Raw genomic sequence first — 27,319 nt, 5'->3', positions numbered from 1 at the left:
ACAAATTGTGAAATGCGCATGTTGGAGGGACCGAAAAGGAGCAGTCTAAGAAAAGGGTTTCTTTAATACCTGTACTGCTGGAAACTGCTGTTTTTAACTTCATTTTCACTTCTGAAGTGTTTGTCGTTATACTCTACTGTTGTAAAGCAGATTGTATAGAACAGTGGAACTGCATAGCAAAAAGGTGAAAATATATCTTACAGTAATGAGTCATAAGAGTGCATTACAGATGTGATAAAGTCTGTTCCGTGGCTGAGTATTTTCATTTGTACCATTATTGACATCTGTTTAGATGCCAGGAACTGACTTTTGTTCAAGACTGAAGGAAGTGCAGTAAAATTCCAATAGAACCTGGAAAAACACTTGTCATGGATTTGATTTTGTTGTTGTTGTTTGTTTTAGTACAATTGTAAAATCAAATTCTGGCTAATTTTTACGTTTTCTTCTCTTTTAGCTCATGATAGATACCCCTACCAGTCCTATTACCAGTGGATTGCCATTATTCTTTGTCATAACTGTGACAGCCATAAAGCAGGTAAAGGGGAAAAAATCCTATGGCATGAATGTTAGTTTTAAGTTGAAGTTAATTAACAAAGTCTGACCAGGATAATGTTTAGAAACAACAACAAAAATCACAAAGTGATGTCTTCAGAAATATTTTGTGTACTTTATGTTTCTTGTTAGACACTTCATCATTTTGCTTGGTTGTCAAGCTCTCAATGACTCACCGTAGTACCCTTAAATGGACAGTGAGTGACTGTCAGACAGCATTTTTGTCTCAGCATTACATGTCGCTTGTTATAAGACCTTTTCTGAAAGCTCCTCGCTTATTCCTTTGGCACACCTCGCTACATATTAGAATTAATCCTGCATATCTGTGAGGAAGGAGCTTGGGTAGGTGATGCTGTGGTACAACTTAAGTCTGTCAGTAGTTAAAAGGCAAATTTTGCCCCAAAGGATGTGTTTCCTAGCATGAAATACACATGAATTATAATCCTTTACCAGGTAAAAGATCCTATTTGGGAAGCTTCTGCTTTTGTTTTGTGTTTTTTCAGTTGCATAAAACATTTTGGAATATTTTAATGTTTAAGCACTGTACTAGAACCTGGTAAGACCTACAAACCCTTTAAGGCTAATGTATAAAAAGAATCTTCTGCTTTCTTCAAACCCTTAAGGTGAGAGGAGAAAGAAACAAGCATGTAAATAAAGTAGTGATGTGGCTAGAAACTATAATTGTTTCTGCAGACAGATAGCTTTCAGGAGCCGGCTCCTTCAGAGGGTTTGACAGTGTTGGCTTGGGAAGACTTGCAGTCATAGCAACTGAAAATTAAGCAGGAGAATTTTTTGGAATTAAAGCTGGAATTTCAATTTGCCTGTTGTGACAGCAAGACCCAAAACCACCCCGAAGTAGGGCTGAAATAAAAATAGCTCTGTCTTTCAGTCAGGTTGGTGTTTGGGGCACAGAGGAACTTAATGCTGTAGAAATCTTTGAATTGCCTCTCGGTTCGTTGCTGTGCAGTTAATGTATGCAGTGCCCTGACCCAATTCAGTTGCTGTATTAACACCCAAAAATGTATCCAAGAGATGTCATTGTAGAAAATATCACTGAAAGCTGTATAAGATGAAACAGATATTGAAAGTTAGTTACAAATATTTGAGTGGTTTGGTTTTTTTTGGAAAAGCTTTCTTTTTAAAGTCCAAAATAGTGCACAATGATCTATTGCCTTATTGTTACCCAAAGCCCAGTTTTATATTGAGAAACTCAGGTGTTTTACCATCACTTGAAATGAGTGGAGATTCTGACATTGATTTCAGAAGACTCAAATCGTATATGAGTTGTTGAGCATTATGAGTTCTTTCTGACTATTTCAAATCTGTTTGCAAGGGCTTCTGGAACCACCTAAACTGATCTGGTGGATTCTTGTGTTTATTTTACCTGCTAGAAAGTGGACAAACAGTATTCACAAGCTGTTATCTTGGAAAGACAATTCAGGGTACTCTTTCTGACAGACTGCCCTCAAACCAGAAAGAAATATAAACCTTCTGTTGGAGCACAGAGAAAAACACCCAGTGTGTCTCCAAACCAGTTCCCATTTTCTCTGAAACCAGAAGTGCAATAGGAAGAAGTTTTTAGGAGAATGTCAGGGGACCGGTTTGATACAAGTGATGTGAAATAAATATTTAACTCTGATTCACATCTTTCCAAAGATAAAAGGGAAACTAGAGGCCTTATCAGTATCTGTGTTTGAGAAGTTTAGCAGCGGATGGAAAAACTCTACCATGTTTTCACAAGGCCAGTTAACTTGGTATCCCTATCAGACCTCAGAACTTCACTGTATTTTAATCTCAGCCAAGGAGATGGAACCTTTCCTTATTAGAAGTGCCATTGCACCTAGGTCAGAAGAAGGACGTAAAGACTGCAAAATGATGCAGCTCATGCTGTGTCATTTTATTGAACTTGTTAGCTGGAGCACTTTCCTTCTCTGGCCTCCGAAGATGCTTGCGCAGTCAACAAGGGAGTCAAAAATAACAGAGTAGAGAGAAACAGAACATTTTTTTCTTTTTATTCTGTAAAGATAATGTATTTTCTAAGGAACTTCAGGGAACTTGATGCTTTTCAGTAAGTTCTTAAGTATTTAGCAAAGAAGTTTATTGGACACGTGGATGTTTACGTGATTCCCATGTGAATAAGAAGCAACTGCTTTGCAGAATTTAGTTAAATATACAAGTGAACTGAGAATGAATACTGTGGCAATGTGTTTTGCAGACCTGCTTTAAATTTGTCCTTGCTTAATGTACACAGATGCTCTTATATTAGCAGGAACTAAAAATGTAATCAAAGTGATTTTTATCTGTTTTCTGTTCATGCAATTAAGCAACTTTAACAGTGCTCCTGCATCTTTCTTTTGATAGTATTTTTTTTGCAACATTTTCAAGTGGGGATAAGGTACTCCTCAAAAATGCTGCAGTGGGTAAACTTCAGGGGAATTTACACTGGCCATAGGAATCTGGCTCTTAAGAATTCCCTGGTGTGAGGTGTCACCATTGTGTTGCAGACAGTAGGTATCAGATGGAGAAAGAGCTGAAATCTGTATTTTCCAAAGAAGGTAAATTTCCATTCTCTGCCAAATGCCCATATTGCTCAGCTGTTCAGATTTGTCAGACAAACACCCCAAGGTTACTTGATTTTCCTTGAGCTCTTGTTTTCTTCTGTCAGTCACCTTTAACAAGGTTCTGTAGGTACTGACTCTTGAAGTTTTTCACACAGACTAGAAAACAGTCTTAAGGAGATACAGGATTCTAATTTCCCAGTATCGCTTGTGTGGCTTCTGTTATGGAGTTTTAATAATTTTTAAGCATTTAATGTGTAAAATAAGTGAAATTTTCCTTTTTTTTTTTTTTTTTCATAGTGGGTAGTTTTGTACTTACTGCCTTCATGTATGCTAGTGATTGTGTGGTTGCATGAAGGTAAAACTGCAAAACTATGCTTGGGCACGTGGAGTTCATCAAATAACTTCCTTTCAAATGCAAGTCAAGGCTCAGAGTTCTCAGCTGCATCTGTGTTAGTAGCCTTTGTGTTACAACATTCATACAACGTCTGTAGCATCATAGGAGGAGTTGGGATTATGAATGCTGTATCAGGGGGTCAGAGATTATGCCATTGGTCATCATGCTTTTATAGGTTGAGGAAGCAATGTAGTAATTTCTTAAGAAAGCAAGAGAGAAAAAGCACACCTAGATTCAGTCTCATGAATGTTTGCGCACATGCACGGGATAAAGGATGCTTGAAGAGATGCAAAGTGTCTCATAAAGACATGCTGCTTAATTTGTGTCTTAAAAATTCATTAGTGTATAATGCAAAATAGAGCAACTACAAAACAATTAGAGTAGGAGTGGCTGCTCCCTGTTTTGAGGTGTATTAATCCATAAAGATCTCAGACTGAATGACCGTGCATACAAAATGTCAGTTCGTTTTATCAGAACACAGGACAGTTATATTTCTTCAGCACTTCTTCTACTTTACTCAAGTAAATGGTTTCTCAGGTTCTTGAGTTATAGCTGTGGTTGAGGCTGGAGAGAAATAAGTAACTTACATGGCTAAGGCCATGCAGCAAGCAGTTTGAAGCATGTTTACTTAAAAGGCATAATGCTTTATAAGTTTATTGCTTGGGAAATAAATGTCTGTTTTCACAGGGTTATGAAGACTGGCTACGACATAAAGCAGACAACGAAGTAAACGGTGCTCCAGTTTATGTTGTCCGAAGTGGTGGCCTTGTGAAAACTAGATCTAAAAACATTCGGGTACGTGCCTGAAGACAGATTGAAAACTGCTTCAGAAAAGAAAAAAAAACACACACAAAAAAACAACAACTGAAGATCTGGTCTCATTATTAATCATTGTTTCATGATGATTCATGATGTTACACGATGATTCAAGAACAGTGATAAATTTAAATCTTTTAAAACTCTGTTTGCTATACTTCTCATTTATCTTCATTTCATTAGGTGGGAGACATTGTCAGAGTAGCCAAAGATGAGACTTTTCCTGTTGATCTGGTGCTTTTATCTTCTGATCGAGTGGATGGTTCATGCCATGTTACTACTGCAAGTTTGGATGGTGAAACTAATCTTAAGGTCTGGTTTTCACTGTTACGAAATAGAATGTAGCTAATAAATAATTTCTTATTTTACCCCAGGAATACCCCCTGGCTGATTTTTTTTATCTGAAAGTTAATGGATGGTGTTTTTCAGACACATGTTGCGGTCCCGGAAACAGCAGTGTTACAGTCTGTTGCCAACCTGGACAAACTTGTAGCTGTCATAGAATGCCAGCAGCCAGAGGCAGACCTATACAGGTATAAGTTATTTTGACCTCGTATCAAAATACTTACTAATGACGTGTTCAGTATTAGGAGAGAGATGGATTTTGCTGGGTTTAAAGTAGTTTCAGACATCTGCTTATATCTCAGGATTTAATAACGAACGTAAGCATTTATATATGTGATGAGCTGAATTTGAGTATTTCAATACTAAATAAGAAAAGGTAGCATATTTACATTTTGAGATTTAATCATAACACTTATTTTTGTACCTTTCTGTTCTAAACAGTAAAATTCTTCCCAAACTATTAAAAACTAAGTGGACAATGAGTCCAGGGAAGTGGAAGAAAGAAACCTGGATATGATTCTTCCTGGAGATTTCAGTTCAATATAGGACTCCCTGTGACAATTATTGCCAGTGTTGCCTTTGCCTTATTGTTCTTATTTATTTGCATTGTTAATTAAGACCGATTATTTCGTATTTGAGAAATGTTAATGATCTTCTTGTAGAACAGCTCTGTTTATTTCATTTTGCTCTTTTGAGATGTTATGTAGATGTTTCTGACACATGACCCTGTTTTGTAGATTTGTTGGAAGAATAACTATAAGCCAGCAAATGGAGGAAATAGTACGGTAAGTAAAATTTTGTCAGGTTAATGTTAAGAAAATAGTGGTAGTTAAAGTGACCTTTACCAAAAAAAAAAAAGTTAGTGTTGAATAAACAAGAGGCAGGGGTATTTTAAATTAAATATTTAGCACAAAGATTATTTTCTATTGAGAGGAGCGTGGCTGAGTTTAAAAAACAAGCTAACAAAAAAGAGCAGTCAGGCAAACAGCAAAAACACAAGTCAGACACTTCTCTTCAAAGTGTGATCCTGTGTCATGATGCTAAGTGTGTCACAGAAATAAGCTAGTGCTATGCTTCTGTCACTCTTTAGTGTTTATAAATATTATACTTTACACATTCTTTTCTAGTAAAACTTCCACATGAATCAAATATGAAAGCAATATTGATTTCCATTTAAGTTGATGTACACTTTATTCCAATGGGCACATCTCTAACTTTGTATGTACTTTGCAAATAACTGTGCCTTTATTTTCAAAGCACTGGTTGCAGTTAGATAATCAAATGAATGTATTATGTTGATGTAATAGACGTGAGGGGAAAATGCACATGTAAAATTTTATCTTTTTGCCTTAGGAACCAGAGTTTGCATGGTTGTATTGTCTGTCCATCTTTATTTTACTGATATGAATAATCTCTTTTGAACTTCAGAGAATTTCAGTGTGACAGAGGGGTAGAAATAAGATAAAACAGACAAAGCTAAAATACTACTCTATTTGCACTGTAGACTTGGCAGGATTTTGGCATGTTGGCTCTTCACATAGCTTGTAGCTTTCTCTGAACCAGACAGTTGGAACATGTAGCTCAGACACTAGTTATGGGACTCTGAACACTGTGGTGGGAGAATGTTGGGGTGACCAAAGGATGAAACTGAGAGCTCTGGAGATGAACGGGGATTTACAGAACACGTTTGACCTCTTTGCAAAGGAAACTGGATGTCATTAGCCCCACAGAGTATGGAACAGCTCATTTTTAAATGCTGATATGTCTATTTCTTTTTAGACCTCTGGGGCCCGAAAGTCTCTTACTTCGTGGAGCAAGATTAAAAAACACTAAAGAAATATTTGGTTTGTAGACTCTTCTTAAAGCATGTTGATGAACTGTGGTTTAATTCTACTTGCAGTGAAGAGATTATGATAATCTTCCTGGTGGTTACCTGAGGGGATGTGATTACAGATGAAAGTAATGATATTACACTAAAGAATCTCTGAGGATATAGAGTTTTAACATCACTGTATGAAAATACTTCAAGTGGTTTGATAAAGGAATAACTTTAATGGTTAAATGACTGATGTTACTGTTACATTGTTCAAGACTTTCTCATGAGATTCTGATTTCCATAAAATACGTATTGAAGAACAGTATGTCATAATAATGAACAGTATTTTAGTAGGTGCTAAAATTACTTCAATATCACTGTTTTACTATAGTAAAATATTGCAAATAATTACAAGATACTGTCTCACTGTTGTGCTGAAGTAAATACAAAAATAGTAATAACCTCTGGATTTTTACTCTGTGTCTCTTTAAACAAAATGAAAAATGCCACAAATTGCATGCATGCAGAAAGCAATATCCTTTCTCCTCTTCATTCCCAGGTGTTGCAGTGTATACAGGTATGGAGACAAAGATGGCATTAAATTACAAGAGTAAATCTCAGAAACGGTCAGCAGTAGAAAAGTATGTTTATTTTCTAGTATCTTTCTTGCTTTTAGAGTTGTTGTTTAGTCTTTTCTCATTAACTTAAGTACCCTTGTCATCCCACTTTTGGGTTGTAGGCAAGGCAAGAGAGGACAGTTGGTTTACTTTCCTTTTGTGTTATTCTGTCCTTTAATGTTTCTTTAAGTTACACATGCATTTGTAATACTCAAGGTTAAAAAGGATGAAGGCAGGAGAAGTTAGTGTAGGAGCAGAGAACACTTAGTGGTAGGTGAAATGCAGTCTTGAACAAGGTGCTTACAGAAGTACTCTTCATAGCAGTTGTAGCCTCTGCTGTCTCTGTAACGTTACTGTAAGGCTGTATCATGTCTTCAAATAGGATAGACTAAAATCTTAATCAGTTGGAGATCTTTGTCCTGAATGCTGGTGTCTGATACAACAGGAATATAGTTTTGTTTTGGGTATCTGGGTTGGCTATGTCCTTTAAGATGTCTTCTGCAGTGAATCCTGTTTCTTACACAAGTTGTAGGCTCAGTTTAAAAAATATATATATATTGTGTTATAAATTCTGTCATCCAAGGAATAGAAAGACATTACAGAATGTTTGGGAACTTGCCTTGGTATAGCATACCTTGAGTTAAATAACTAGATGGATGAGGAATTGCTCTTCTAATTGAGGAGGAATGTTCAGCTTTGAATTTCCAGGGTGGTTGTTTCTGCTGCCATCACAGCCTCACTAGATATTTGGGAAAGAGGGGAATGTCAGGAGGCTGTCAGCTCTCAGAATTCTGGACAGCAGGTGTAACACAAGTCAACTGAGAATGTATTCTTGCATCTTAATCTAGTCTTCCTATTGGCTGTATGTAGTGCGTATATTAGTCAGATGTTGAATTTATTTTCTTTCTTATTGTTTGTTTGTCACATAGTAATTGTGGGTCTATGTGAAACACAGGTTAAAAAAAATCCACTAGCTTTTCTGATCAGGTCATATGTACATAGTGTGTCAACAGATCCATTGAAATAAACTGAAATCAATTCTTTTTTGGCCTTGTTCTAGGTCTATGAATTCCTTTTTGATTATTTATCTAATAATCCTCCTCTTTGAAGCCATTTTGAGTACTATTTTAAAGTATGCCTGGCAAGCTGAAGAAAAATGGGATGAGCCTTGGTATAATGGAAAAACAGAACACGAAAGGAACAGCAGCAAGGTAATGTAGTTCTACCCAGTAGTTTATCTGAGGAACTTTCAACTACTAGATTTTGAGTGCAGTACTTATTGTGTCTGTCTTCTTGGCACGGCATGTACCTACTACATGATCCACATGCAAGTATGCGTGCTCTTGTCTTGGTATTTTTGAAAGAGCTTTAGTCCTGCGTCGTGTGGCCCTTGTGTAGAAAAAATTAATCTCTGAAATTGAAGGGGTGCTTTGAAGTGTTCCTTAAATTGACGGTTCAGGGATGTAAACTTTATTTTCTGTTTGATTTTGAGTTTTGTAATCATTCTGTATTTTCCTGTTTGATTGCTGATTTCTGTGTGTGTGTCTGACATACTCCAAAGCAGTTCAGAAGCTGTCTGGAGCTGATTCTAAGAAGCTGAGGGCATTTTTATAGCACAGAAGTGTTAGAAATCCAGTTTCCACATATGACATGGCATTATACATTTAACACTTCTTTTGTCTCCCATGGAGTTGAGAATTGAATCTGCTCACTAGTTGCCTTTTGCATTTAAAGGTTCAAATCACAGTTTAGAAGAGCTCTGTTCTGTTTCACAAGCAGAGCAAAACTTACAGTTAGTACATAATTGTTTGGAGAGGAGAATAGAAGTGATTGGAGAATTTCTTCAATTCCGAGATAGTTAAGAATGTGCCAGCATCCATTACAACAGCTATACAAGCATTTTGGTGTTCTAAAATAACCTTCGCTACAGGTGTCACTGTTGAGGACTATTAAAGAAATTCACAAATTTTCAGTTTGTGTACTGACTTTTCTTTTTAGTACTTGCATCCAGTTAAAACACTTTCAACTGTTGAAGTGGTCAGTTGAGCGAATGTTTTTTTACCTGCTCTTAATGGAAAGTAACCACTGTATAAATTATAGTAACCTCTGGTTTTTAGATCAGAATCAATTGAGCTGTTTGTATTTATTCTATCTCATTTAAGTGGGAATTTGATTTTTTTCTTGCTCTTGTAACATACACTGTTTTCATATGTATTTGGGGAAAAACATGAAGTTAGTTGACCATGCTTGACTTAATCACTGCAGTAATCTTTGTATCTTTCTTTTCTCTCATAGATTCTGAGATTTATTTCAGATTTCCTGGCTTTTCTGGTACTTTACAATTTTATTATACCCATTTCACTGTATGTAACTGTTGAGATGCAGAAATTTCTTGGATCGTTTTTTATTGGCTGGGATCTTGACCTCTATCATGAAGAGACAAATCAGAGAGCGCAAGTAAATACTTCAGACCTCAATGAGGAACTGGGACAGGTAGAACTTCCATTTAACTTCATTTGCTACTTCTTTTTGATAGTAAAGTTCACCATTACAGACTTTTTTTTATTGATGGTGCTGCTTTGATATCTGATTTGTTGAGAAGATTCAAACATAATTTAATGGCCAAAATTGGGATTATTTCAGATCAAAAAAGATGGCTAATGAAGAGGGAGAGTTGAGGGTTTTTATTCATTGTGTTGGTTAAAAAAAAAATTACTCCTTATCTTTTTTGTTTTGTTTTCTTCTTTATTTTACAAAAGGTAGAGTATGTGTTTACAGACAAAACTGGCACATTAACTGAAAATGAGATGCAGTTTCGGGAGTGCTCCATTAATGGCGTAAAGTACCAGGAGGTCAATGGTAAACTGACTCCAGAGGGGTTTTCTGAAGATTCTCCAGATGGAAACAGGCATACTCTGGTAAGACTCTTTTTTTCCCTTGTTATTAAGTGTCTTAGATAGTGTTTATGTTGGAGAAATAAAATATTCTTCTGGTATTAGCATGATATTTAAAAAAAACCCAAAACCTGAATTTCAGAACAGTTTGAAGCTATAAAGTGTTATTGAACAAAAAGTAGTTATTAAATAGTTTAGATGGTTTTACATTAAACGTTTGACTTTTTTTTTTTTAAATGAAGTGAGTTGGTTTCTAGATGTTACAAATCATGTTTCTTTCTTACAGATGAAAGAGGAAGAACTCTTCTTGAAAGCAGTTTGTCTTTGTCATACAGTACAGATCAGTGCAGATCAAACAGATGGCGCTGATGGGCCCTGGCATGCCAATGGAATAGCATCCCCATTGGAGTATTATGCTTCTTCACCAGATGAGAAAGCTTTAGTTGAAGCTGCAAGCCGGTGAGGTTTAAGCAAAATTTACCTACTGCAGAAATTGCCTGTTAGGGCAAGCAGTTTGTATTAAGAACAGTCTTAAAGAATTTCTCTGAGAAATTCACTTGTCTCTGTCAATTTATTATGAACACATTCCAAAACATAATGTGTGGAAGCTTAGGAACGTTATGATGTAGAATTAGGAATGCTTAGGAATCGCCTTGTGAGATTACAGTGGATGCAGTATGTTGCTTTTAAAGAACTCTATGGAATGAACACAAGGGTGTATATCTCCTTCATTTTTTTTTTTTCATTTAGAATCCAATAGGCATCATATGTACAATTCTACAGCATCAAATAAATACCTGTTTTTTTCTGCTTTTAGGGTTGGAGTAGTATTTATGGGAACTAGTGGGAACAGTATGGAAGTAAAAAGTCTTGGAAAACCAGAAAGGTATTTTCATTTTAAAAAATAAAATTAACAACCCTGTATTCTTGTAAGAATGGCTTGATGTATTCCAGGCAGCTTGCATCATGGTCCTTAAGAGTTCAAATTGAGATGCAGGAACTTTGTGTGATAGTTACTCTGTGTAATTGTACATTGTAACAGTATGTATCTTTTACCATTCTTCAAAGCTGAGGCTCTAGTAGAGTTACAAGTAAATAAAGGAAATGGGATGCTTATTCAGTTCCTATGACTTGTGCTTTCAGCTCTAGAAATTCCCAGAATCAACTGTGCTGGCAAGTCTCACACGTGCATAATCCAATTACATCTCTAAACTTTCCCAAAATTATCATGTATCTGCAGCATGTCACAACACTTTTTGTATACTTAGATATACGTAAAATGATGAAAAACAACTAATTGCAGATACACTCAACTAAGTATTATGAAGTTTCAGTGTAAAAGCGACACTTTCGGAAAAGCTCTGGGGATAAGAGTGCATTTGCAGTTGTGAGTAATTGCATTTGGAAATCTATTTCTAAAACCGTGTTCTCTTCTGTTAAAACACAAAATAAAGGTACAAGTTGCTTCATGTTCTGGAGTTTGATGCGAATCGCAGACGAATGAGCGTCATTGTAGAGAGTCCCTCAGGTAAGTGATCAGAGGTTACAATTGAGAGTTTCTTAAGTAGCATATATTCTTAATATCCATTCTGTTTTCCTTTTCAGGGGAAAAGCTTTTATTCACAAAGGGAGCAGAATCTTCCATTCTTCCTCGTAGTAAGAGTGGAGAAATAGACAAAACAAGGATACATGTTGATGAGTTTGCTTTGGTAAGTGTAGTCATCCTGCCCAGCTGATTTTTCTGGTTCTTCTGGTACAGATGCTGTGACTTGAACATATTGCAACTGACGCCTTGATAGACAGCATCTAGTGTAGTCTGATTGTAGTCTTTTATTTTCTTGTAGAAAGGACTAAGAACTTTGTGTGTGGCATACAGAAGGTTCACACCGGAGGAATACCAAGAAATTGGCAAACGCCTTCACGAGGCCAGGACTGCCTTACAACAGCGGGAAGAAAAATTAGCAGATGTATTCAACTTCATAGAAAGGGATCTGGAATTGCTTGGGGCTACTGGAGTGGAAGACAAGTATGGAATGGACTTTCTGCAAGCTATGCTCAGAAACACAGAACGTTTAGGATCTGTAGTTGTATTATGATGCATGCCATGAGAAGCTGTCCTGCCACTGCCAGAAGTTCTGTGCTATTTGTGTTTAGTTTTCCACTTTTTTGGGTTAAGGAACATTGAAAACATATGTTGTACAAACTGACTCTGGCAATGTAACAGTGACATAGTAAGCTTTCTTAGGAGGCGTTTAATGCACGTGAAACAAAGTCGGAATAATTTTATTAACTGTTAAACTTGATAGCTAATTCCTTGTGAAAATGTCATCTCCTAGACTGTAGTTCTTGAAAATACATACTTGATGTTGGAAATGCAGTCTTAAATCATCATGATGTTACAATGTGTGTTCTTTTTTTCTCTAACATGTGTGATTGGTTAACTGAGATTTTCTTGTTTCTAGACTGCAGGAAAAAGTCCAGGAAACTATAGAAGCACTCAGACTGGCTGGTATCAAAGTGTGGGTTCTGACTGGAGATAAGCATGAAACAGCTGTTAGTGTCAGTTTATCATGTGGACACTTTCATAGAACCATGAACATCCTTGAACTTGTACAGCACAAATCAGACAGTACATGCGCAGAGCAACTGAGGCAGCTAGCCAAGAGGTAAAGTATCCAAGATGTCATTAACTCAGTGATGACCTTGATGTTCTTTCACTTTAAAATCTTACGGTAATCATTTTATGTGCCTAATAAATGTTGGGGTTTTATTGTTTTCTTTCCATTGCTCTCTCTTCCCTCCCCTTTAACTTGAAGAAGCAGTCTAACAGGTTAACTTCTTTGCTTATTGTATGGGCAACTGCATAGTTTGTAACAAAATACGAAGTTTTTCTTCACATAATAGAAAATCAACATTTTTGTCCTTCAATAGAATAAAAGAAGACCATGTTATCCAGCATGGATTGGTAGTGGATGGGACCAGCCTCTCTCTTGCACTCAGGGAACATGAAAAACTGTTCATGGAAGTTTGTAAAAACTGTTCTGCGGTGTTGTGTTGTCGTATGGCACCACTTCAGAAAGCAAAGGTATGTATGGATAATAGTCAACACTGACTTATAAGTATTTCTGTCCTGCTGTTTTAGAGGCAGGCATTCCTGGAGGTAGTTTGTTTCTGATTGTCTGGTCTTTTAGTTGACTTTTGACTTCTTTTTCAATCCAGTTGGAATAGTTTGCTCAGAAGTTTGTACATGTACTTGTGAAAATTTTGAATCAAGTGGGGAAGGGAGTCAAAGGGAGTCTTGAGTTTTATAAGGCAGTAGGTATCTTCATAGCATACCTGATTTTATGTTGCCTGTTTCATTATACCATTCAAAATAGGGGATCGAGTGAGGAAAGAAGTTTGAGAGTTTGTTTTAGCCTTGTATTTGGAGTTCTACCTTGAATATACTTTGTGAAGCTTATTCCAAGGTTAAGATGGAATGCAGATTACGTTTTCCTTCATCTTCAGTTTTACTACTAGTCAGTATATGGTCCATAGTCTTACTACTCACATTCATGTTTTTGTATTTTTTATGGCTCTAATGCCCTTTGAAACATAGAATCATAAAATCACAGAATGCGTGGGGTTGCAAGGGACTTCAGGTCACCTAGTTCCAACCCTCTGCCATGGGCAGGGTTGCTGATTGCCAGATCAAGTGCTAGATCTTGTTTCCCATGGCTCCTTCCAGCATGCCCTTGAGCACCTCCAGGGAGGGGCATCCACAGCCTCACTGGGCAACTATCCCAGCACCTCACCATACTCTCTGTGAGAAACTTCCCCTGACATCTAACCTAAATCTCTCTGGGAGGAAAATACAGTATTTTTCATAGATGAGTGTGTTTCAAAGAAGTGTTCTGGCTTTGTCTCACGAGTTTACCAGGTGTTCTGTTGCTTTAGTATTAACTTTCAGAGTTACTTTCAAAACTATCAAAGATGTGCAGCAGTTAGCGGCACAGTTTGTAGGAAGACTGTATGAATTTAAAAGCTACTGCCTTCTTTCTTTTTCAGGTAGTGAGACTGTTAAAAACATCTCCAGAAAAACCTATAACGTTAGCAATTGGTGATGGTGCTAATGATGTGAGCATGATACAAGAAGCACATGTTGGCATAGGTAAAGTACTCCTGTTTAAAGAGATAAAGGCAAACAAGGTGAAAATTTTAGTAGAAGCTTTGATGGTGAAGAGTGTTCATGAGTAGATAAGCTTCTAACATTTGCATCTGTGAAGAAGTGGACATGAACCTAAGTCTCCTGTTGAAGCAGGAGTTTGAAATGCCAGGTCGTTTGCTTTTTGAAGTCTTAGGCTTATTGTGAAGTCTGCAGATATTCAGAGGTCATGCTAAATACTGTTTTAAGAACAGAGATTCTCTTTAACCAGAATCTCAGCAGTTCTTTGCTTTGGTTATTGGAATTGGATACCTCTTATTACAGTCATTGCCAGTTCTGAAGCTCCTGTGTAAACTTTACGTTCAACCCTTTCTTTGCTCAATGTTTGCCCCATTTTCACCATGTCTGTATCACTGCATGAATAGCATTTGTGTCTGGGTTGTCTTCAAGGTAAAGGCTTTCATTGTGTTTCTGGGGAGGTTTCAGTTAATTTTTTCCAGCTGAATTCACATGGTTTTCTATAATCTGCTTTGGACCTTCTTTAAACTTTTCTGCTGCGTTGTGTAACTCAATGTGAAGAAACATTAATAACTGAATTAATACCTATCACAAATTCTGTCTTGGTTTTGTTTGTATGTTCTCATTTCTGTGTCTTCTCATAAATCCTTTCTTAAGAGTAGCTTATGCAAATAGTTTGTTCTTTTTTTATTGGTTCAGCACTAAGCAAGCATTTTCCCTCAGAGGTGTCACGAAGAATGCTTTTGTTTCTATGCTTTTTGAAGTCTTAATGTTGGAATGTGATAAAAAAACATAACAACGGCTTTAGATGTTAGATGTTGATTAGGTGTATGTAGATTTATGTTGTTGATGCTTTAAATATATATATCATTTTGATAATGTTTAACCTTTCCTTTGTTTCACAAAATTACAGGAATCATGGGCAAGGAAGGAAGACAAGCTGTAAGAAATAGTGACTATGCAATAGCACGATTTAAATTCCTCTCCAAGTTGCTTTTTGTTCACGGGCACTTTTACTATATTAGAATAGCAACCCTTGTACAGTACTTTTTTTATAAGGTAAGTCTTCTGAGTGTGTGCCTGCAAAGTTCCTAGAAAAAATGTGTATCTGTTTCCCAGCAGTAAATTTGTTTAAGATTTAACATTTTGGGGATCAGCTGTAATACCTCTGTTCATGCATGTTTTCAGTCCTTTATGTTTCTTCAAACAAATATGAGTTTTAACTTAGTAATTGCTTAATACTTCCACTAGAAATAGGTTTTAAGTACCTTGATTAATTCACCCAGTCTCAGGAACTGATATTATTTATCTAGAATTCTTGCATTGGCCACCAAGGCACGTATTTGTTTTCCAGCCAGTTCTTTACTAGCTTGCAGGAGGTAGTGACTTCTTGAGATTATAAGGTATGTAGTAGAGTTAATTGTTTCCCTTGCTTCTTGTTTTTCAGAATGTGTGCTTTATTACACCACAATTTTTATATCAGTTCTTCTGTTTGTTTTCACAACAGGTAAGCATTGGAGGCTGTATAGCTAATTAAAGACAACGAATAATTAAAGAAATGGGAAGGAAAACAATGAAATAGTCTTTCCTCTTCTGGAAGAGAAATATTTACTGCTTGATTGTTTTAAGTATATTTTTTATTATGGCCAATGCTTGGAAATTCATATGGACAGAATTTCACTTGTATGATATGTTTCTTTTTAGTGTGGCTCTCTTGTCCACTTTGGGTGCTAATATGACTGTCAAAATACAGCAAATGGCTGTTGTTTCTTTTCCTTCAGAAAAATTAGATATCAGTAGTGAAGTTGTGTTATTTTTTGCCCATATCTTTCAAGTTTGATTGACCCAACTGCTGGGCATAATAATGAAACATAATCATATGGGTGATGATATATAACTGTTTCTGATGCGTATAACTCTTCTATTCACCTGTTTTCTGGAGGAATAGAAAAGAGCTCTTTGCTTCTCTTTAAAAATAAATAAATTATTAGTGCTGTTAATTCTAAAAATCTTCCATATGCCTTAATGCAACTTCCTTGTAGCCGTTTTACTTACTTCGCGGGTATTTTCAGAAGGTTTCAAGTTTTAAGTCTTTCAGTATGGTTTTCCCAGGCTATTGACAAATATAATTCCTGCATGGAAAAGATTGGTTACAAGGAGCTGCACAGATTTACAGATCTAACACTCAACAAATATCCAGCTTATTTCTTTTTTCTGTTTGACGACTTGATGTTACTAAACTGTTATGTAAAACAGAGCTTTATTCCTACCTGGTATATTCAAGTGATTTGTTGTGGCTGTTGATTTTAGTAAACGTGAACAACTTTTTTCCTTCAAGTCTCAAAATAATCTTTATTTCCATTTTCAGACACTCTATGACAGTGTATACCTGACTTTGTATAATATTTGTTTCACTTCCTTGCCTGTCCTCATCTACAGTCTTTTTGAGCAGCATGTGCATCCGCATGTATTGCAGAGTAAACCTGTGCTCTATCGGTACGTATATCTTACATAGATTGCAGCAGCAGCACATATGCAGATACCACTGTTCTGTATGAAGTCTGAACTTGCTACTTTGCCTTCCTACAGTATTTTTATGTGTAGTTTATACAATTTTTGGTAACTATCCTCAAGGATGAATATTTGCCTGTCTCATAGTTTTCATCCCAAATGTTAATGAAAACTAGTGTTTAAAGAGAAGCGAATTTTTATGTTAGTCATGTTAAGACTGGGAGGGACTGGGGTACTTGATCAGCTTACGTGATTGCTAGCTGCCTTCTCCACAATGGTTAAGGAATCACTGCAAAATGTTTTTCTAAGAAGGGAAGCTACTTCCTATAGAATTAGGTATCCTCCCAGTGGTAGCGTGTTGTACTGCATACTGCTTGTTGGAGAAGAAAGTACATTATTTTTGAGAAAAAAAAAAAGATGTCTCTTAATTTACCTCTTTTCCTGAAGTTCTTCTAAACGGGAAGGCGGGCAAGTATCAGGAGATCTAAGTATTTCTTCTAGCAATTCTGTCTCTATGGAGGAGGATTTTAGTGTGTGTTAATTACAATTTGACTCGTAAAACACAATTGCTGTTGGTGATCCCTGCATAAGCAAAGGCAGCCGAGTGCTTTTTTGTCCACAATTTTCTTTTTTTCCATAAGCCTGCATTTATTAAACAAACCTTGTTGCAGTTGAACAAACATTTATTCAAAGCAGTAACAGTCATGTAGCACAAATAGCTGATGGATTATATATGGACAATCTAACATCCAAAATCTATTCATTTTTTGCAGAGACATCAGTAAAAATGCTCATCTTGGGTATAAACCATTTCTTTATTGGACCATCTTGGGTTTCTTGCATGCATTTGTTTTCTTTTATGGTTCATATCTTCTAATGGGAGAAGACACTTCATTGCTGGGAAATGGCCAGGTAAATTGTCATTACATTTTTCCATCATTGTATCTTTTTGGTGATATTTGGTTTTCTGATATACAGCTTGGCCGCCTGCAGATTTCAGCCTGTGTTAAATCTCCTGGAAAAAATGCATTGTTTAACTGGATTTAATATATATATATGTGTGTGTATACATATATATGGTGTAACTTTCTACTGAATTATGTTTTTTAGTTGGATAAATAAAGACAAGAACTAACTTAACAAAATCAAATACTAAATTGATCCCTTGTGTTTTAATAATATGAAAGTTGAGAGGAAAAATCATGTTAAAAACCAAACAAGTAACCAAAAGCAGATAAAACAAAACCCACTAAACCTTTAAATGAAACCATTACAAATCTGCAGCTTCATTTCTCCAGTTCATTAACCCAGGCTACAGCAGTAAGATTCTGGCTTTCTCAAAATACTGTTAGGAGAAGCAATCAGAGGAGACATTTGTTTCTCTCCTTGTGCTCTGTTCGTACTCCTGAAATGAGGTGTGTGTAGAAATGCAAGTTACAACACTTGGTTCAGTAAGAGCATGTTGCTGTCTTTACTTTGGTCATAGGGCTGAGCCTAGAAGGTTTAGCAGGAAAAATAATTGCTGATGGTGAGCTGACAATGGTCAGAAACTGAATTGAGTGACTAAAATCAGAGGCGATTAAGGGTGAGAGAATCCTGCTTGCTGCTGAAGTGCTTTCTTCAAGAAATCATCATGTTACACATGTATAAACTACAGAGTCAGTGCAAGGCAGTTAAGTCAGCAGTAGCTTCGCTTCTTCATTCTGAATTCCCAGTTTGGACCCAAGTGCAACGGGAGAGATTATGCGTGATGTGCTAATGGTGGTCGTTTGTTAGACTTGCATCAACACATCTTGCAACAATTTGATCTTTTAGTTCTCTTTTTCTCCTCCCTTTTCCACGCTGTGCATGTCGTCAGATATTGAAACCTAACAGGCAAATGGTAAGAGTTTAGAAGAGGAGGAGATACAAAATACTGTATCTGTTACTTCACAGGATTTAAGGATGCAGCATCCACCCTGTATATGTGTTCAAAAATAAAATGGTGGCAAGAAGCTGGTCACAGTTTGCATTCAAACTCTGTGACCTTTTTAGAGCAGTGTCAGCAAAGACACTTTCTTTCACAGGTCATTCAGAAGCAGTAGTCCTAATTTTATTTCAAGATTATCATTGCAACAATTAGTAGCAAGTGTGCTGTAAATGCTTCGTGTTTAATTTTCACTTCAAGGTCTGGCTTAGCTTTTTCCTATGTATAAGGTTGGCAAAAGCAGTTGTAAGATCTGTGATGAGTTTGTTGGGATACATATAGATATGTATTTGTCAGAGCTCTGAAACAAGGACTACAACTGTGCCAATCCCTGTTTTATGACCCTGTGCTGTACTGACCAATCAAATCTGAGAGGATTTTGATTGCCTGTCTGCATGTGGTCCCTTTGTCCTTGCTTGCTTAGTTTGCTGCTGGTATTTACCAATATTGAGGTTGAGAGTTTGTCCATTTCCAGTATATCAGTGATAAAAATAACTATGAAAAAGCGGACTGTGGATTCAGCAGCAAGACTGCTTGCAAAAGCAGAGTAGTTGGACCTGTGTAGAACAGCAGTGTGCATCTGGGTGGCATGTGGGTAGACAGATGACAAACTCCACGTCCCCTGCTTGTTGTCAGAGCTGAGATTTTGTTGTTGTAGAACTTGTTCAGAGTTTTGCTGGTTTAATGTATGTGGGCAGCAGAATACCAAAGTGACAGTGTCTTAGAATTGAAGCTGAATTTTGTGTTTGATACCCTTGAAACAAAGTGTCTTTATCATTTTCTTTGAGAAAATAGAATGGCACCATTATTTTTGAATTGTACAAATGTGCTTGGGAAAAATGTGGACTTTCAGGTGATGCTGCATGTTGAGAACTTGTCTGACAATGTTTAAATCCTAAGTATTTTGCACTTATGTCGAAGTGAATACCTTCCACCCAGTATTTGTTTCTCTTCAGATGCTTACATTATATCAGTCAACTTGGTATCTTTATCCTGCCATTTCATGTAACTGTTTTGGTTTTTCTTCATCATTCATGATTCATGTAGGCGTTGTGTTGTTTTGAAACAGGAAAGAAGGTGATGTGGATTGTCAATTTTGCTCTCATCATAAGCTAAATTTTTTGTAGTACTCTGTGTTGCATCCTTCTTAGTTATTCATAATTAGCAAAATCACAAGCTTTTGTTCTTGGTTTTGTTTCATTAGTACAGCTGATCTGAGAAAATTCTAACTACCAGTGATGTTGTTAGCTCATCTTTTTTCTTTTTGCCTTGCTGTTTTCTTAGATGTTTGGAAACTGGACATTTGGTACTTTGGTCTTCACCGTTATGGTTATAACCGTTACGATGAAGGTATGTGGCTGTATTCCCTTCTCTTCTATGTGTTAGTAAAATACTTAGTAGTAACACAAGTACAGTTCTTAGCACATTCAAATGACTTCAGACCAGCATTTGTCATTTTCTGTAAGGTGGATGAGAATACAGAAATTCATTTCAGTTCTCATTCTTTCAGATGGCGCTAGAAACTCACTTCTGGACATGGATAAACCATTTTGTTACTTGGGGTTCCATTGTGTTTTATTTCATATTCTCCTTATTTTATGGGGGAATTATCTGGTGAGTGATTTTCTTTTTCCACTCCAAACTATAGCACGTGTGATTAGGTTAAGTCATGAAAGAACACTAAAGTATTATGTTCTGTTGTGTTGCTCTCAACTTTGTGGTAGGTGTTGAAAAACAAATTTCTAAACCTATAGAGGCCAATTACTTTTGGTGATCTTTTAGAAATGGCATCTATGCTGCTTAAGCTGTCGTGACAGGAGCAGAGACAGGAATCGTCTCTGGCAGCCTGTGATTATTAAGGCAATTTTTATTTGTAAAAAGCACATTGAATTCCTAAAGGTACCAGGTGGATGTTTGCAACAAGAATGAGGGCGCTGATGTTTGAATCAGTGAAGTAATATATTTTTACTTGAATTTTGGGGTCTTGGAGGTCACTTTCCTCCAGAGTTCTATTCCCTCCTTTACCAGTGTTGTTTTGTATTTCAAGTCCAAGAGATCACTAATCCTCATGGGCAGTATACAGCTGTAACTTGTATAGTAAGAGACTTACTGCTTCTCTATCTGTATTGTACTTTGGTTTCTAGAAGTTTCTTTTAGTAATATCCACTTCTTTTAACTTCTCAGGCCATTTTTACATACCCAGGATATGTACTTTGTATTTGTTCAACTGTTGTCAAGTGGTTCTGCTTGGTTTGCCATAATACTCATAGTAGTTGCTTGTCTGTTTCTTGATGTTGTGAAGAAAGTGCTGTACAGGCATCTACAACCAACAAGTACTGAAAAAGCTCAGGTAATGTTATGCTTTTATATCCAACTTGATCAGTATGTTAAAGAGCACATGTTAAATAAAATCTGTCTGGTACATTCCTTACCTTCCTGTGATATTATAGTATCCTCTTATATTGTCATCTGTAATGTACAGGTGAGTGTTCCCATTTCAGAAGATAAATTTTAATTCAGGACTACTGAAATGAGGACACATTTATGGGAATAAGTTAATAGCTTAAGTAATCGATAGGTTAACAATAGTAAACACTTACAGAGGGGTCATTTGGCCTCTTACGTGTTGATTTGCATCTGTGTAGGAGGAATAGGAACTTGCACAGCTTTAAAGATAACTAAGCTTATTTTTTGCATAGGTATTAGAAGATCTCTTAATGTAATTGATATGGAGTAGTTCTTAAGATGTTGAAGAAAACAATAATTTTAAATGTTACTGTAGTAGAACTTGTTTTAATTAGTATCTTATCATATCATACCATACATACCACGTATATGATTGTTGATTATGTAATTAGAGATAATTACTAATGTGACATTTTCATAGATTCATTGATGGGGCACAAGGAGACACAGGCCACTAAAGCTCCCCAGTATCATTCCTGTTAAAGTCAGGCTCTCTTTTAGGTAGAAATCTCATCCATATTTCAGTGTTTTCTTCTTTTTTTTTAGTGGCAGTACAGTTAAGAAGGTCATCTTAACCCATAGTTGTTCTCATAGCTCATCTCTCTGCTTTTATTTTTCAGCACATTCTTTTTGTATTCATTTTCTGATAACCTGGAAATTCTTCAGTCAATTTTTTTGTTTGTTTTATTCACACTTATGTTTTTGATCAAGGTAACTTGCTCTCTGGTATAGATTGAGCTTGAATCATTTTGGGGGGGGGGGGGAACCAATTTACTTTTTATCACTGCTTGTGTCAGTGTCGAGTATGGGAATGATGAGTCCCTCAGCTGTATTCAGCTTATTAAGTGATGTGATAATCTGTTATCTTTGGCATCCTTTTTACCTGCAAGTATGTGTTCTTTTCTTCCACGTCATTGCTGAGAGGTCAGATAGCATAGGGGTTTTAAAAGTGTACTGTGCTCTTCTGGGATCTGTTTTTAGGTTTTAGGCTGTTTATTATGTGCCATATTGATCTTTGTGGTGTCCTGTTTGCTTTAATATAAGTTACATTGAGCTGTGTACCATGGAGAACTTTTCACTGTGATACGTCACTACTGTTAACTTTAGCATTTAGCCTTTAAATTACTTTGATGTAAGCGTGTGTTGATTTACTTAAATTACATTGCCCTTATAATTTGTGTTTAGAAACATCCACCAATTTTGTGTATGAGACATTCTCATGCTGGTCCAGTAGCTAGTCAGATATCCCATGAGTCCTTTTTTAGAACTGGAATACTAGATGCTTTTTTCACCCAGGGAATTTAATAGCTCGAATCTGAGATATATAACCACTTGTTTTTTGAGAACTGCTCAGGGTAGATTAAGGGTGAAACATTTGATAAGTTTAGTGAAATGCAGGTATTGTTTTGTGTCACAGTGATGTTAAGAGAACAGTTGGTGTCTTCCATAGGTTTAGTGTGAGTTGACTTCAGTAGCAGGATGGGATTCCTGAGTTGTGCCTTCCCAGTGGGCTCAGTGTGCATGTGTGGCTTGTGGGATTTTATTCTTTTGGCTTCTATTGGGGATGTGTGGGTGGGTTTTTAATTGTTTTTTGTTTTAAATGTGTTCTTTTTTTTTTTAAATGCCTTAACAATAATCCATCAAATTATGTTTCACTTTGATCTGTTGCCCTTTGGTCTGTTACCCCATTCTGAGCAACTTCTGACTATAGTTCTGTTCTTTTCTGACTATAATAAGTAGGAGGAAGTGGACAGTCAGGACAGTCTGAATCAAAATGTAAATCGTGGGGTAAATATAAATCACAGCACTATTAAGGAGAGAAGGTAATACTGAATAAGGATACCAGGTAAAGTATAGTCATATAAATTTATAGGCTTAGAATGAAAACTAAGGTGCACTTAAGTATGGTCCTCCCAAAAATAGCTGGCTGTGATGATCCCAGGAATTATCCTAAAGGTACCAGGTGTGTGTTTCTGTATATAACGTGTATTCCACTTAAATAACAATGTCTTGTCCTGTCTCTTTTTCTTAAAAAATTACTACTGCTATTGACTGACATGTATGTTCCATCCCTTCTCTGTCCAATTGTAGATGTACTCCAACAGAGTTGCTTTAAGTGACGAGTTCATCGCACTGCAGCCATTGTCCAGGGCAAGGAATCAGCTGAGCAAAATTAGGTAGAGTAGGAGGGACTCATCAAGTCTTATGCATGCTGAAGGTGAACTAACAGTGCTGAGAGAGATGGAAAGAGGCATGAATGTTAGTGGGTTGAGAGGGCAGTATCTATACAGTGCAGATACATTGAGTTTGGTATATTTTTTTGGCTTTGCTCTGTGTTTTATGAAGCAAATGCTTTTCCTGAGTAGCATGTTGGACGTGCTTTGTTCTTAGGAAAATCCATCCCTAGCATGATGCTCAACTTTCAGAATACAGGCCTAGCTCTTCTTGCATCCATTTTTAAATAATTATAGTTTCTAGCATGTTTACTACGCTTTTTGTTTCTTCATGATCAAAATTAACAGCGCTTTTTGCATGTCAGAGTAATTTCAGCTTCATAAGCCTGTGGCTGAAAGGCCCGTATATTGCAAGCAGCAGTTTAGTGCAAGTTGTTTGCCCCTTTTAATTTGCTTTCACTTGTATTGAAAGCTCCAAAAATGTTTTTGGTTTGGGTGCCTACGTACACTTGTGCAGCTAAGGCTTTCTGTGTTCATTGCCTCTATACAGTGAGTATTGTTTGTTTTCTCTGTGTTACAGGTACATATTCTCAGACATTTGTATTCAAAATGCTAGAAAATTATTCAAGTAAAGATTAAAGCTTATGTTTGTTGCTGAATTCACTATATGAAACACTATCAAGAAATGATTGGAAATCTGAAACATTCTGACACAGCAGTAATGTCTGAACCTGTTTGTATTACCGACGCTTATCTACGTCTCTATTCTATGCTAAGAAATAATGCAGAGAACTGATTTCCTTTACACAGCTTTTAGCTGACTGTTGTCTAAAAACATGAAAATGGATGCTAGGAGAATCGGGCAGTGGATATTTCAGGGCATTAATTCCTGTTAATAATGCTTAAATAAGGGAAAGGAGAAGGGATGACCCTTATGTTGTAGGAGTATTTTTAACAGTTAACTGAAACAATGAAAGTCCTTTAAAAGGAGGAGAGGGATAAAAGAGGAAAAGCTTTCTGTTTCCTCAGCGCACTGTGCCTTTGCTGGGAGGAATGGGAAGCGGTCATTCAGTTCTAATGGTTTATTAACGGGTTTTAGCTGTTATGTCACACTGTGAAACACAACAGGAGTTCTGCCATTTAGATTGCTGAGCACCCCAGGGAGGCAGTGTTTTTAAATCTAGCACTTAGTAGCTTTAAAGGAGAAGCAAAAACTGCAGCATAAGCACCTCCGCAACATCAGAAAACTTAGTGTATTCTGGAGGTTCCTCTGCAAAAGCTTTTTTACAGGCCAGCTTCTTTAATTCCTGTAGTACAAATAATCTGTTTTAAAACAGATCAAATATATTTCCAGTAGTTTGTTTTCTTTCTGAGTTATTGAAGTAAATGATGTCTGCATCAAAGGCTTTGCAACTAAAGATTCTGTTGAACCTTTCAAAACAAAGTACATTTTAAGAGTTAAGCTACTAAATGCTGAAGGAAAAATCAAGCTGTCTAAGGATGCAGCACTGTGGTTATCATTGAACATGTGAAGTCCTGTTAATTCGAGGGTGTTCTCTTTGTATTGCCTTAGGGGGGAGGTGAAAAAAAGAAACTGTTTCATCCATGACTACATAAATCTGGTTCTCTTGTACATAAGGTCTTTTAAACTGAGTGTCTACTACTAGGTGCCTAAAACACAAGCACGGTCTTACACAACCAGTTGAAATTAGAGTGTGCACAAAGAGTGAAAACAAGGACTTGGGTTTCTCTAGTTCTTATTAAAAGGCTCTATATAAAGTTTAGAAGCTACTCTGTGAATCCTTGCCTAATGGGAAAACCAATTAATAGATTAAAAACCACTCACTTCACCATGCTAAGTGAAAACTAACTTGGGTTGGAGACCACAGTTTAGTTTCTGTGGTGTCAGCTGATTTCCAATGGCAGCAGAGCACAGAAAGCAAAGGAAGCTGCAAGAAAGGGAAACCAAACAGCTGCTTGGTGAGTGCTGTAGGAAATGGCTGTTTGTCACAGCTCAGTTGTGTGTGTCCACTCAGTAACTGCAGCCTTTCTAACTGCAGATTGTGTGTGGATTGATAAACAGATTCTGGTAGTTGTGTTGCTGGTTTAAAACCTCAGTCTAGTGCCAGGTGTGACTGCCTTACACCTCATTTTGCATATGTGCTTTCTGTTCTGGTGATTTACCAACAGTACAGTAGAGTTTTACCAGTGAAAATGAGGATGTGTGATGCTGTCATCAGTTTGTATGTGGATAGAGAATCTGGAAAAAAAAAAGTTGGGAGTTCATAAGAACATTTGTGGTGAACACAGAGCTGAGAGATTAGAGGGGGGTATTCTGAGTGTCACAGCACACTCAGGTGCAGGCTTTGTGCTTAAGCAGAGGCTGATGGCTGAATGCTTCAACAGACTCTGTTCTCTGTAGCCATCTCTGCTGAAGTTCATGGAACATGTGGAACATTGTCTTGGGCTATTAAATAGGCCCCATTATTTCTCATCTCATGCTTTTCTTTGTAAACAAAGTTGTTGTGTGGGGATTGTGTTTGTATACGTGCAGTGTCTCTTGTGCTTTATAAGAACTGCCAGGAATCTTATGCTACAAGTGAGACACGTTGCTCAGACGCGTGTTTTAATTCTAATCACTGATGGAATTAACTGTCTTTATTATAGAGTTTTTACATTTTTCATTTCAACAGTGAATGACAGGGAAATAACAATTACAGGCGATGGTTTTATTTTCAGGGCAGGTCACCGCTGCATAACATTATACATGGCTCTCAAACTGTAGCATTTACAGTAGCACAGCCAGGACTGTTTTTCCCCACCTGCCCTGCTGTGACTCTGTTGTTGCCATGTTTTTCATTCATTTCTGTATACATCTGCTTGCTTTAGTTGTCTGTGATGTAACTCCTGGGCCCGGCTTTAGGGCCTTCATTTCTTGCCTGTTGTTTTTGTCCCCTCTCTTGTTGCTATTATGTGTTATTTCTCTCCAAGTATCTGTCATATCTGACCCACCAGCTGTGTAGAAATCAGAGCAGGAGGTTTCCTATTTCTGTAAATGTTTCTTATTGGAAAATGCTTCTTTTAATTTCCAAGTCGCCCATGCAAATGAAATATCTCAAACACCTTCATTTGCTCTACTTCGAGCAGCCTGTGAGCTCTTCCTTTACAGGTTCGTTAATTGTTAGCCTGGAGTGGTGCTGGTCTGTGAGCTAATCACAGAGCTTTTCATGGGAGGAATGAATGAAAAAGAGTAGGTTATTTCTTACTTATCTTCAGTCACATTTGTACTTCATGTGAAGATACATTCTTCCCATTCTCTGAATCAAGCAAACTTACAAATATCAATTTATTGACGTATTTCAAACAGGTGAAGTGCAGAAAAACTTGTGCCAGTGAAGTTGTTAGATGTCATAACTCATATTTTTCTCTTAAAACTCCCGAAGCTTTCTCATTGTTTGATGTTCTGGTAGATAATATGTGATAGTTTAAAAAGAAACAAACAGAAATAAGAGTGAGCTTTACAATGGGGAATTATGTTTCAGTTTAATTGTGGAGCAGTAGCCATACCGTGTGTCTTCTGTAACGTCTGTATGGCATCAAACATGGTGGCAGCAAGTAGCAGGAAGGAAACCTGAAGCGATCTTTTGGGGCTAGAGGTGTTTCCTGTTCAGTAAGTCCCAGCTGTGTATTTCAGAGTGGTGGGAAGTTTAGTTGAAATGTCTGTCATGTGGCATGTGGAACACCCTGCCATGAGATGAACAAACTGCAGCGATTCTTTCTGTTGGAAAGGGAGAATATCTAAACCTGAATCTGAAACCAGAATCTGAAAAGTTGAAACGTGTTTCAGATTTGTTGTGTTTCCCCTTCTATAGTCTGGGGTGCACAAAAACACCAAACTCATGAGCTGATGAACTGTGTTGGAGTTACTGGTTAACTCAAAACCGATGACCTTTTCTGTGTTAATATGCTCTGTTCTCTCAAGGACAGATCTGTAAAGAGAAAGTGCCTGTATAAATATGGTAACTGTTGTAAAGCGATGCAAGTG

The 27,319-nt window shown here is 36.9% G+C and overlaps 1 protein-coding gene across 12 annotated transcripts in view; it reads left to right on the top strand.

Moving 5' to 3' along the window:
• The window catches only part of ATP11B (ATPase phospholipid transporting 11B (putative)), a 95,438-nt gene that overhangs the window by 57,172 nt on the left and 10,947 nt on the right, over positions 1-27,319 (top strand). For 6 of the 12 annotated variants that reach the window (XM_032446479.1, XM_015871542.2, XM_015871543.2 and 3 more), the window contains 26 exons: positions 455-535; positions 4,195-4,302; positions 4,507-4,635; positions 4,753-4,856; positions 5,406-5,453; positions 6,448-6,512; positions 7,044-7,125; positions 8,162-8,312; positions 9,397-9,594; positions 9,861-10,019; positions 10,282-10,454; positions 10,813-10,881; positions 11,450-11,523; positions 11,601-11,704; positions 11,840-12,021; positions 12,458-12,661; positions 12,927-13,080; positions 14,043-14,145; positions 15,071-15,216; positions 15,605-15,664; positions 16,526-16,653; positions 17,442-17,580; positions 18,527-18,550; positions 19,919-19,984; positions 20,145-20,248; positions 20,819-20,984. In XM_032446479.1, the coding sequence (XP_032302370.1) occupies positions 455-535; positions 4,195-4,302; positions 4,507-4,635; positions 4,753-4,856; positions 5,406-5,453; positions 6,448-6,512; positions 7,044-7,125; positions 8,162-8,312; positions 9,397-9,594; positions 9,861-10,019; positions 10,282-10,454; positions 10,813-10,881; positions 11,450-11,523; positions 11,601-11,704; positions 11,840-12,021; positions 12,458-12,661; positions 12,927-13,080; positions 14,043-14,145; positions 15,071-15,216; positions 15,605-15,664; positions 16,526-16,653; positions 17,442-17,580; positions 18,527-18,550; positions 19,919-19,984; positions 20,145-20,248; positions 20,819-20,984 (3,021 nt within the window). Of the gene's footprint in view, positions 1-454; positions 536-4,194; positions 4,303-4,506; positions 4,636-4,752; positions 4,857-5,405; positions 5,454-6,447; positions 6,513-7,043; positions 7,126-8,161; positions 8,313-9,396; positions 9,595-9,860; positions 10,020-10,281; positions 10,455-10,812; positions 10,882-11,449; positions 11,524-11,600; positions 11,705-11,839; positions 12,022-12,457; positions 12,662-12,926; positions 13,081-14,042; positions 14,146-15,070; positions 15,217-15,604; positions 15,665-16,525; positions 16,654-17,441; positions 17,581-18,526; positions 18,551-19,918; positions 19,985-20,144; positions 20,249-20,818; positions 20,985-23,191; positions 23,278-27,319 lie in introns of all 12 variants that reach the window. The other 6 variants (XM_032446478.1, XM_015871547.2, XM_015871548.2 and 3 more) reach the window with 2 other exon arrangements.

The sequence above is a fragment of the Coturnix japonica genome, chromosome 9, assembly GCF_001577835.2.
Source record: "Coturnix japonica isolate 7356 chromosome 9, Coturnix japonica 2.1, whole genome shotgun sequence".
Taxonomy (NCBI): domain Eukaryota; kingdom Metazoa; phylum Chordata; class Aves; order Galliformes; family Phasianidae; genus Coturnix; species Coturnix japonica.
This window is presented reverse-complemented; position numbering and strand designations above follow the sequence as displayed.